Source organism: Papaver somniferum, chromosome 2 (genome assembly GCF_003573695.1).
Source record: "Papaver somniferum cultivar HN1 chromosome 2, ASM357369v1, whole genome shotgun sequence".
Classification (NCBI taxonomy): domain Eukaryota; kingdom Viridiplantae; phylum Streptophyta; class Magnoliopsida; order Ranunculales; family Papaveraceae; genus Papaver; species Papaver somniferum.
In genome coordinates, this window is record NC_039359.1 from 53,406,592 (window position 1) to 53,418,872 (window position 12,281).

Sequence of the window (12,281 nt, forward strand, 5' to 3'; positions counted from 1 at the left end):
TAGAGAACTTAAAGGACTTATGGTCGCCTTGGGTAGGGTCTTCAACATTGGGCGACGAAATCTCAGTTCCATATGCTCTTGCGAGTCATTGTCCATCAATCTCGCCTTAACTGTGTAAGTATTTTTACCTCCTCAGGTTATTTCTATGACAATATCCTAGGCCTTAGATACTCCCGTGAGTAAAAATCCCAGACACATTGTCGTCTTTGACACAATTCAGCTCCCTAATGGAAGGTGTCGTCCATTTATATTCTCCCTGAATCGCCCTTTCAAGGAGGTCACCCCTAACCATTTCAGTTGGGCTCCTCCCATCCATTTATTCAACGACCAGTGTTGTCGTGACCTCATGCCTTTCGCCTAGGTGGCTATGGGCGCGAGATCACACCCTAAGTGGGGTTTGTTTGGACTAAGTTTATCCAAGACAGGATCTCCTTCTTCTCTACTGTTCATGTTTCTACACCCCATTCTGGAGAAATTATTAACTGAGTGGTTCGTTCTCAGTGGCCTCCATCGGATAGGCTTTTATTTCGCCCCAATATAAGTGACTTCTCCAGGATACCTCAATTATGATGCGCGTTAGGGATTATGCTCTCTTATTACGTGATTGTGCTAAAACACCATCGCACACCACACGAACTAAGTTGACACGCCGCAATTGTAGTCCCATCCTCCCTAATTAGAGATTTTCTGATAGTAACTTGCTTCCCTCTATTGAGGTCTTACGGGAAATTTTTGTAACTTTGTCGCATAACTTTTGTTTGCTTGCTTATAGAAATAACTTTGCTTCATATTAAAGTTTCTTTGAGTCGATAATAGATTTCTTTGTTACATCATTTCTCCATTGTGTTTGTTCTTTCAGATGGTAGTTTTTGCACGACGTGTTTCATTTCTTTCGCCTTCAATCATTGTTTTCTCAAAATCAGTCTAGTTTCCTGCTGTTGTCCCGCGGTCTCTGTTTAGTTTTTGTTGTGGGTTGAGTAATCGCGGACAGTGTGGCCTGAGATTTCACTATACTGTGTCTTCTACCTTGATACCAAGTCTTGCAGGCTTTCACCTTGCTCTCTCTTCAGGTTGAACAAAATGTTTCTTCCTGTTTTGAGCAATTATTTATGCATGTGTATTCATAAACATCTGCTGCAATGCGATATCTATATTCTGATGGTGTTCGTGCTTTGTCGTTTCATTCGGTTCTATCATCTTTCCAAGGGATAAAATTTGTGATTGATCAATCCTGCAAGATGTTCTTATTTGGCCATGTTTCAATATCTTCTTTAACTTTCTCAAGCTTGCATTCGCGCTAGTCATTCCACATTCGGGCTGGTCCTTTGTATTTTGCTTTAGATTTTTGTTCTGGCCTCCCTTCTTTGCCATATGATTCCTTTCTCCCAATCTTATAATATTGGCCATCAGTCTTTCTGCTCGCTTATCATCTTTCACATTTTGTCTTTGTTTTTCCTTTAATTTTGCTTTTCACTCATACTGATTTACATCCGATACCTGATGGAATGGGGAATTGAATTCGTATATGATAAGTTGACACGACTCCCATTTCCCCATGAATCCAGGGCCTCCCAATAATGGCATTATACGGAAACTCTACATTCACTACACAAAAAGTGACTATCGTTTCCAGAGTTCCTGCGGTAATGACCAAGGTAATCTCGCCCTTTGGTCTTGATGCGACACTGTTGAATCCATTGATTGTATATGTGTAAGTGATCAAGTATGAGTTGCTATATCCCATAGTTCTGAACACGTGGTAGAACAATATATCAACCGAACTCCCGGTATCCACTAGGATCTTATTTATCGTCCATGGTCGCCCCTTCTCGTCTTCGTATTCTTCCCATTTAAAGTGCGGTTGCATAGTCATGATGACTACTAATGGGTCAGATTGCATTCCTAATCCTGCGGGTACGTCCTCCATCGTGAAGGAAATCGGCTGTTTCTGCCATTCTTCGAGCGCCCGACTCTTGGTTACCAGGTGTATTTCATTGCCATTGCAATCCCTTTTGTAAACCCGACTTAAAATATTATCATGGAAATTACTAATGTCTTTAGTAGAGTGGATGATTGAATTTATCTGCCTTTAATTCTGCCCAATTTCAATGTGATGGATGAAGGCTGGTTGTTTCTGTGGCAGTTCCCTTGGTAGTTCGCTTGCCTCTAGAAATTGGTTCAACTTTCTTTTCTCAGTTAATTCCATCAAAAACCGTCGCACGTTTCTACATCTTGCGGTGCTGTGGCCGTGAAACCGATGGCACACACAGAATTCTCCATGTCTTCCCCCTCGTGGAGGTTCTTGTCCTATATTCCCCAGTAGTGGTATTTCTTCAGTTAATATGACCGTCTCCCAAATATTTTATATGGGGTGTTTAACCTAGGAAGTTTTAAATCATCGAACGGTGGATAATTTGTCCTTCGCTCAAATCTTTGGTTATCATTGTACCCTGTTCTTCGGTCATTGTTGAATCTTCCTCCTTGATTATCATACCTTCTCTCTGGATAATTGTACGCGTGAAGCCTATCCCCATATTCTCTCTGAAATCATTCTTCATCTTTGCTTGATAGAGCTACCTATTTCGCAGTATTCTCATTGGTCTGTTTTCCTTGTCCATTATTTGCGGTATTCTCGACATTACTTGCTATTCACGGCATGAGTGTCGCACTTCCTCCTTTCGCGACTGTGATGGCTGCCAAGCTGTGTTCATTTCTCTCTGCTTTTCTTCTAAAGAAATAAATTCCTCCTGATATTCTGTTAGTTCTTGCATATCAATTTCGTGTCTGAGTCAGAATATTTCCACGTACAAGAGATCAGTTGGGTACAAAGCATTGACGAAGGCGAGAATCAAATGTCGCTCTGATACTTCTCCTGCTGACTCGCTACACATGGTTTTACATTGCGTGGCCAGGCTTCACAGACTTTCTCCATACGCTTTCTTCAAGTTAAACGCATTTTCTATCCCTACTATGGATCGATTGTTGGTTATGTAGTTCCCCAGGAACAACCTTTGCGATTGCGTGAATGAAGTAACTGATCCTTCGCACAAATTATCGAACCACAATGTAACTTCTCCATCCAGGATTGCAGGAAAGTACTCGCATAACACCTCCCGATGTTGGGCCCATGACATTAGCGTGATTGTAGGCTTTCATATGTGGTACTGCATTCCTCGTTCGGTCAAAGATGCTGTAGAACGTAGGCAGAACACATCTCGCGTGAAAATTGCGATCGCTCCACTTCCTCTATAGCTTCTATCACCTTCATTTTTCCTCCTCCTCGTCTGTTTTTCATTGCAGATTTTAAGTTTTTCAAGCTGATGCAGTATAGTTTGGTTCGCGTTAGTCTGCTCTCTTTCCCTTTGCATGACTGACTCCAATGCTCTTTGTTCTATCATACTTCTTTCTAGGGCCCCTCTGGTTTCTCTCTCCAAACTGGTTTCTCTTCTGTATCTATGGCTTTCGTGCTCCGAGCTGCTTCCCCTTCTACCATCGTATCTCTGCATTTCTTGTTCTGGGTTTTCTCCCCTTCCTCGATTCCTTATCCTTTCTCTTCGTTCCTGCAACCTTCTCTATAAATCGCGTGCATTTTCAGTTTCGCTTTTTTTTTTCGTGTACTCCTCGTTCGTATTCAACATGGTTTCTTTAAACTTCTCTTTCCTCGTTATGGTGTCCTCTCCTTCTCCTTGACGAACTCCCACTTTTCTGAGTTTCCGTTTCCCCAGTATGAGTTCGTGCCTGCATATTTTCATTTAGCCGGTTATTTTCTTCCGTTAACAAGGCGTTTTGTCTTGCCAAGTTTGCTCGTTCTTCTGCCAACTCCACGTCTCTTGCTCTACTTCGATCGACTCCTTTCCCCAGTTCTCTTTCAATCAGTTTGTCTTGTTCGAGGCGCTCTCTTAACTGTTGGATTGTCAGATTGTCCTCATCACCATGGTTCTCTCCTATTCCTTGTGTCTCCTGATCTTCATCTTCCATAGTCTCGGTATCAGTCGTATCCACAACACCTTCTTCGTAGACAATTCTCTCTTCATTGTTGTTTTGTTGTGTTGGATTTTGGGTGATGGAATCGTTGTTCTGCTGACTCGTTTCTATGATAGCAAGTAGGCTGCGGTTGTGATTCTGTCGCTCTAAACCTCGTCTTTCTTCAGCAGCTGAAGTTTCAGCTTCGTCCCTGGTTCCTCTTCTGCTTGCCACTCTGTTTATTCGTCGTGTGGTGATAATATGCCCTGCTCTTGATGCGATTCACACCATTGTGTTAAACTTGATGAGACTTTGATTGTTGGTTTAGCTTCTTAGGGGAAATCTTATGGAAGAAACTTGTCAGAACTTTCTTATCGGGGTTTTGGAAGGTGAATGACTCTTTGGCTGGGATATTTCTAACAAGGGAGTGGTATGTTTATCGAAACTTCATAGTGATGATGAATTTTGGGGATGGGATTTCTTTTGAAAATAACCAGCTGTTTTAAGAAAATGATGATTCCTAGCTATTGACTAGAAGGTGAGGGTAATCCTCCCTATTTCTAGCGCCAAAATGTAGTTGCGGAAAATCTTACGATTACACCCGTTGAGATGATAATAACACAAAGCCTAAGTCATGGAAATCAACTTAAACATTAATGATATTATACAACACTTTGACACTAATATGATCTTCTCAAGTGCTTTGTTTTGAATGTATGATGTTCTTACAATGATCGCGAAGACACTTGATATACAACAATGGAGAAAATGAAGTAAGGACTAAGCTTTAATGGCTTCTTTTCTTCTCTAGAAATGGTTCTTAGCTCTCTTACTTTACTGAATTCTCTCTCAACCTGCCTCTCTCTCTCTTTATCATTTGAATCCTTATATAGGCAAATACATCAGTCGAAGACAACCAAAGTTCACCTGCAAAATCTCTGTTAGCTGATCTTGTTTCAAATTGTCTTATTCGTCAGGCTTTTGAGAGTTGTCCCTGTCTGTCGCGCTGTTGCTTCGTATCTCTATTGATGAACGTCGCGTTATACCTACCGTGTGATTTCTCTTCGTGCTTCTTCCTTATTATCGCATAATTACTCTTCGCCTAATTTCCTTCTTCTTCGTGCTTATGGTTGTTTCAGCTAGAACAAGGATATGAATTTGTCTTGTGCGACATTTCGCCCCTACAACAAAGAAATAGTTTTGTTTTACTCCTTCCATTAAAAATAAATAAAAATTATAATTATAATTGGAACCCATCAAAACCTGAAAACAAAATGATAATCAATAAACAATGATACTACTGCTTACTGCTTCTCCAACAGAAAGAGCAGTAACCATTGTCTGTGCAGCTTCCATCATAAGCCCCCATTATAATGGACTCCACGGAAACTCCAACAAGTTCAAAAATTACTTATGATACTTCAAATTAACCACACACTGCTGAGTCTGTCCAACAACACCTAATTGTACGGGCAACCACAAGATATATATTTTGACACAATGCCCAAAGGCCCCGAACACTGAATTGAAAATGAAAATCAACACCGCTAAGCCCCTTAATTCATCCATCCGGATCCGAAAAAAACAACCGAGAGACATGAGTTTGAGAGTAATAAAAAAACCTCAAGCTAACCAACCACAACATTAGAAAAACAATAAACTAAGATTCTTCTTCAATTCTTCCGTCTTTCAAGGACCCTTTCAAGAAAGAATCAAAATAACATTAAACAAAAACAAAAACAAAAACAGAGAAATATTCTAGAAATGTCGTCTTCTCCTCTTCTCCCCGTTTTGATTTCTTCTACCATTCCATTGAATTTTCTACCTCTACCTCTTCTTCCTCTTATTCTTATTCTCTGTCATTTTTTTTCTTCTTTCGTATTCTCTTCTCTTGGTGTTAATCTGTTTCCCTGTGTTTCTCATCTGGCTCCTAATTTATTGCTAGGAAGCCATGGGAGACATCGTGAAACAGATCTTAGCAAGACCAATTCAAGTGGCTGATCAAGTCACAAAATGGGCAGACGATGTTCAATCATTCAAACAGGAATGTGCAGAACTCAAATCAAAAACTGAAAAATTAGCCGGACTTTTAAGACAAGCAGCACGAGCTAGCTCCGATTTATACGAACGTCCGACACGGCGTATCATCGACGATACAGAACAGGTACTCGATAAAGCATATCTCCTTGTTGAAAAATGCAGAGCGAATGGGATGAAACGTTTGTTTACGATCATCCCCGCAAATTCTTTCAAGAAGATGTCAGCTAATTTGGAGAATTCGATCGGAGATGTTTCTTGGCTTCTACGTGTGTCTGCTTCCGGCGATGACCGAGATGATGAATATCTCGGGCTTCCTCCTATTGCCGCCAATGAACCGATCCTATGTTTAATCTGGGAACAAATTGCGACGTTATATAAAGGATCTCTTGATAATCGATCCGATGCTGCTGCTTCTCTTGTTTCTCTTGCTCGTGATAATGACAGGTATGGGAAATTAATTATTGAAGAAGGTGGTGTTGGTCCGTTATTGAAATTAGTTAAAGAAGGTCGTATGGAAGGTCAGGAAAATGCTGCTAGGGCGATTGGATTACTCGGTCGTGACCCCGAAAGCGTTGAACATATGATACATGCTGGTGTTTGTTCTGTGTTTGCTAAGATTCTTAAAGAAGGACCGATGAAAGTTCAATCAATGGTGGCTTGGGCTGTTTCTGAGCTAGCAGCTAATCATCCTAAATGTCAAGATCATTTTGCGCAGAACAATATAATTCGGTTACTCGTGAGTCATCTCGCGTTCGAGACCGTTCAAGAACATAGTAAGTATGCTGTTACTAGTAATCATAAATCAATTCATTCACTTGTAATGGCAAACAATGACAACAATTCAGGAAACAAGAACAATAACGTCAATAGTAATAACAACGGCAAGGGACATGAAGACGAAGAGAAGACGATTGCACATCCAATGGGGAATCAAAATCCTAATCAAATGCATAATGTGGTTGTTAATACGATAGCGAACAACATGGTTACTAAGTCAAATAGCAAACCATCATCTCAAGGTCTGCAAAACAAGCCGCCGAATCCGCACCACCACACCAAGAGCAGCAACGCAATCCCAAAACATACCCACAATCAGCAAAATATAAATTTAGCTGGAACTAGCATTAAAGGGAGAGAATTTGAAGACCCTGTTACAAAAGCAACCATGAAGGCAATGGCCGCGAAAGCCCTTTGGCATCTCGCTAAAGGTAATTCGGCTATATGCAAAAGTATTTGTGAATCAAGAGCACTTCTATGTTTTGCTGTTCTTCTTGAGAAAGGAGTGGATGATGTTCAATACAATTCTGCAATGGCATTAATGGAAATCGCTGGCGTAGCTGAATATGATACCGATCTTCGACGAACTGCATTTAAGCCCAATTCGCCAGCTGCAAAGGCTGTATTTGATCAACTACTGAGAATTATCCAAGAGGCGGATTCGGATCTTCTAATACCCTGTATGAGAGCAATGGGAAGTTTGGCGCGAACATTTAGAGCAACAGAGACAAGGATCATTGGGCCATTGGTAAAGTTACTTGACGAGAGAGAAGCAGATGTTTCTTCCGAAGCTGCAATTGCATTGTCAAAGTTTGCATGCTCGGAGAATTACCTACACATGGATCATTCAAAGGCCATTATAAATGCAGGAGGAGCTAAGCACTTGATACAACTAGTATATTTCGGGGAACAGATGGTTCAAATTCCCTCACTGATTCTATTATGTTACATAGCTCTATCTGTTCCGGACAATGAGGCGCTCGCACAAGCTGAAGTACTAACAGTTCTTGAATGGTCATCAAAGCAAGGTTATATGATGCAAGATGCTACAGTAGAAACTTTATTGCCTGAAGCCAAAGGTAGGTTAGAGCTCTATCAATCTAGAGGTTCAAGGGGATTCCATTGATTCAAAATCACACATAACCACGGCCAAACTCCTGTTAAAAAAAAGAAAATATAACACAATTCTTTTGTTTAGTTGTTTGTTTCGTAATTTATCAATTTACTTTTGATTAAACCCCTTATGATCTTCAAATGGAGTGTACATTCGTGTTCAATACATTTTTTTTCTTCTTTTTGTAATTTTTGATCCATAAAGAGTTTGGTGTTGAATTTCGAACTCATGTTGATATCGTCACTCAATGGCGTTTTAATCTTTTCTGCGTCGTTGTTGATGTTGTTGTTAGTTATTGGTATAACAACTAGTTTTATTTTCTCTTTCTTGGATTGGTTCTCATGTGAATGAGGGTCTTATTGTTCCTCATTTGGCAGGCAAAGAATGAATTCCCGCCAACTATGTAATGCTTTACAACGGTTATTGAGTTATTTTTTGTTTTGGTATAAATTCTTTTCTTTGTTTAATGGGTTGTTATCAACAAGAATTTCACTTTGTTGTAAAAGGAAGGCAAGAACAGAAGAAAAGGTTGTATTTGAACGACACACTAAATATTCTAAATCCCCAAAGAGACAAATATGGTTGTGGAACTGAATTTGATGGTATAGGACGGCTACCTAATAATTAATACGAATAAGCGGCATATGATTGGTTGGCAAACGCTGGTTATTGTCATTGATTACTATGGTATCATGTGGTGGTTCGATCAAAGACGTGACCTCCTCAATATCTTTTTGTATTTTGGGATGAACTATCAGATCATCATGTTTGTGCCGGTAACGTGAGGTTCTCGGCTACGCGTGATAAAGAATTGACTTTGAACAATGAATGGATGTACATTTTTTCATCTTGTTGTCGATAATAGTGGATGTACACTACTATTACATAACTTACATGTTTGTTGACTGAGATATATATATGCATGTTAAGAGTATAGGCCTAGGTTGTTTTACTTTTACTTGCTTGAGTATATACATGGTAATACTTGGCTAGAACCAAAAATATAGCTGTTTCGTTTCTGTAATATATGGATTTTCGTTGAGGGGTGGAAGTGACAAATTAGTTGGACAATTATTCAAAGTTGAAACGTGCAAAGCCCGAATAACTGGTTGAATCACGACCGTTGTTTATCTCCCAAAACGTCCATTGGGAGAAACACCACATTTGCTCTTGGATAGATTTTCTTGGGGATTTGATCTATACGTGTTCGGATCGACTTCGGTAGGTGTCGTGTCGATTTTTTTATTTTTCTTTGAAGAAGTCGACATGTATGATATAGGAGTACTTAGTAGGTGTCTATTATATATGTTGAGCAAAATGACGAAACGGTGAGTCACTCAAAATCTTACATTATTTATAACTCATACTTTTTTATATAGAGAAAATCAAACAATGGTGATGGTTTGGTGGTGGTTGTTACTTGTCACCTTCTTACAAGTCTTTATGCCATCAACGGATCAACCTATCATCTATCTATGGTTAACATGCCAAAGTATGCTTCAAAAAAAATAAAAATAAACACAGACCATATCACTCTTTCGATAGAAGGAGGATAAGGATTCACTAGCATTTTAGGAGGTTGAACCCTGAACCTTTCAAGGAGGGTAGGAATCTATCCTATTGGGGGATGGTCCGTATCTTTGAGCCTCATTTATCAACCAATAGCGAATATTTCAGCTCAGTCAATTAAACATGCTGCAGGCGCAGCCTATGTAGGCAGCGATGCATATTCTCTTTTGTTGAATAAACATTCCATTTTATCTTGATACGTATGCTATAAGCAAAGACGGGTTGGAATCGATTTTGGTTGGTGTCTATAATATATCCAAAACAAAATGGCGAAACGTTGAGTCACCAACATTCTTACGTAGATATTATCTAAAACTGTGGTTGATCGGTTCTTATCCACGGTACCAAAAGAAAATTAATAAACTACTAATCCAGACATATGATCGTATTCTCATGCCCATCGAAGTTCTATAAATACCCAACTCACTTTCTAGTTTAATCATCTACAACTGAGAAGAACATTATAACAGTGAAGCAAGAACAACTCCAAAGGCGAATATATTTATCGATCAGGATTACAAATGGCTGCAACTTGTGGTAAGATATTAATACATAAATCTTTAATTGGTTATATTTTCATACATATAAATGCTAATTAATGTGTAAACTAACTCTTATTAAAGTCAATGAGGTTAAGACGGAGTGGCCAGAACTAGTTGGGAAACTAGGGGACGATGCAAAGGAGACAATCGAGAGAGAAGATCCAGGTTTACGTCAGGTCGTGATCGTTTTAGAAGGTAGCATAATTGATATGGCAATTATCCCGGACAGAGTTCGTGTTTGGGTCGATGAGAGGAACATCGTAACACGGGTGCCAAAAACTGGTTGATGTATAAAAGTTAGCTGCGACTGATTGATTGATCGGTGGATCAATGGAATAAATGAGCTAGTTATGTTCTATTTTGGCTAGCTGACATGTGGTTGTAATTTAATGCTTAAACTAAGTATTAATGTATCGATGTTTAACTAATTAATAAAAGTATTTGTGTGTATTTAATCTATTTTTAATATCCGTAGTGCTCATGCTATCTGGTTCTTCTATAAAGACAACTTTGACGGAGTTATCTAGGTATATTTCTTAAGAATAACCGATCCATAATTATGTTAAAAACTTTAACGGAGTCCGAGTCAGTTAACTGTTTGTCCCGGAGCCAAATGTAGAGTTGGACACTTTCACGACCATGAGGGGTGGTGAAGAAGATGATCTCTTTAATATAAACATAATAAGTACATAATTATTTTCAGAATTTATTTGTTGGAGAAAAAATCAGTTTTTAATAAATTGATTTTGGTCTTGGTGTGGTTTAATCTAATGATACGAGGGTCTAACGATACTCACTCATTTTTGAGTGAATGAAATGGAACCTTTAGTCCCACATTATGGAAAATTAAAGAGGTGATCCACTATATAACCATATTCTCATGGATATATTGTAAAACGTCGGTGTAGCGGGTGAGCAAAAAATAGATTATTTTGACCCATATATATGCGCGTATACCATGCACCAGGTCCTTCTTATACACGGATATATTTATGGCGAGTTTTTCTTTAGGAAACTAAATCAAAAAATAAATTCTTAAGAGTTTTATTTATGGGTATATTCATTTTACGTGTTTTACTTGTTTTTGAAGAAAACCAAAACCTAACTTGATTTGCAAGTATTTCATCCTATAAATACAACTCGAAATTTTGTTTTTAAAAACATACAAGAAGCAATTCTTTTTATCATCTTCTTTCTTTGTTTGTGAGGCGTTTTACTTCCATCCCTGTTGCTGAGTTCAAGAGTGGGTAACTTGTGTTGTGCTAACTCAAGTTATATCGGACAGTCTTATACTGGACACATCTTCGCTGTGAGGGGTTAACATTACTCAACTCGAACATACCCGCGAACTAATGTGTTAAGGACAACTTGTTGAACATGTGATTTTGCCCTCGTCAAGTTGATTCGGTAGAGTTGTTTCATATTAGTTCTTTACATATTATTTTTGATACATCTAACGTGTTGTTTATTGTTGCAAGATCCTAACATTATTTCCCTCTAAAATTGGTAATCATTTTTTTTCCTCGGCAAAGCTAAAAATATATTAAGAAACATACAAGAAGTATGCAGAGAAGACCGCTAACATCTTACAGGACAAACTCCACAAAAAAACATAGGAGCAGAGCTGAGAGAAAATCTTATGAGAGGAACCCAAAACCCAGACCCAAAATAAATAAATGAAAGACTTCAAAAGAGATTAAGATAGAAACCTGTTTTGAGGCATACTAAATAATGCCAAAATAGGATCACTAAATAAAAAAAAAACATCATCCCTATCCATTCTTTTTGATAATGGCATAACTACCCTTACATAATTAGTGTTAATGATTTTGATTATATTTAATTAATTAGGAATTTTAAGAATTGATTAAAAATTAAACTATTAGTGTTAAATTAGTAAAGAAATCAAATTTATGTGAGAGAGTTGGAATTTTTGAGAGGAAGAAGAAAAGGTGAAAAAAAATTTGATTTTTGAGATTTTAGTGATTAGAAGTGACCAAAATGTGTGATTCAAATAAGGGGTAGACTTCTATACGAGGTTTAATGTCCTTTTTATAAGTTGAATCTATCAAAAAATTGAATTTTTAAAATCCAGATCTACTGACTAGATGAACAGTTCGGCTGATAACTTGTCAGCCGAACCTCTCTGTTTCGAAAATATAACTAGGTTCGGCTAACTAGGTATATATTTGTTCCATATAATCCAATTTTTCTTTCGTCATTGTCACCACACATATCCTTAACCTTAAAACTATAATCTTATGCTTTCTGATTAT

At 38.3% G+C, this 12,281-nt stretch overlaps 1 protein-coding gene and 1 long non-coding RNA gene across 2 annotated transcripts; both read left to right on the forward strand.

The window, feature by feature from the left end:
• The first annotated feature begins 5,617 nt into the window (after positions 1-5,617).
• On the forward strand, positions 5,618-8,222 carry LOC113347660. The gene has a single exon (XM_026591334.1). The coding sequence runs from the start codon at positions 5,915-5,917 to the stop codon at positions 7,904-7,906; it is 1,992 nt and encodes a 663-aa protein (XP_026447119.1). The 5' UTR covers positions 5,618-5,914; the 3' UTR covers positions 7,907-8,222.
• Positions 8,223-9,774: 1,552 nt separating this feature from the next.
• On the forward strand, positions 9,775-10,471 carry LOC113353294. Its single transcript, XR_003361191.1, has 2 exons — positions 9,775-10,000; positions 10,087-10,471. It is a non-coding gene; the product is annotated as an uncharacterized LOC113353294 (long non-coding RNA).
• The last annotated feature ends 1,810 nt before the right edge of the window (positions 10,472-12,281 follow it).

Coding starts and splice junctions, on each gene's coding strand:
- LOC113347660 (XM_026591334.1), top strand. CDS start 5,915: ATGGGAGACATCGTGAAACAGATCTTAGCAAGACCAATTCAAGTGGCT.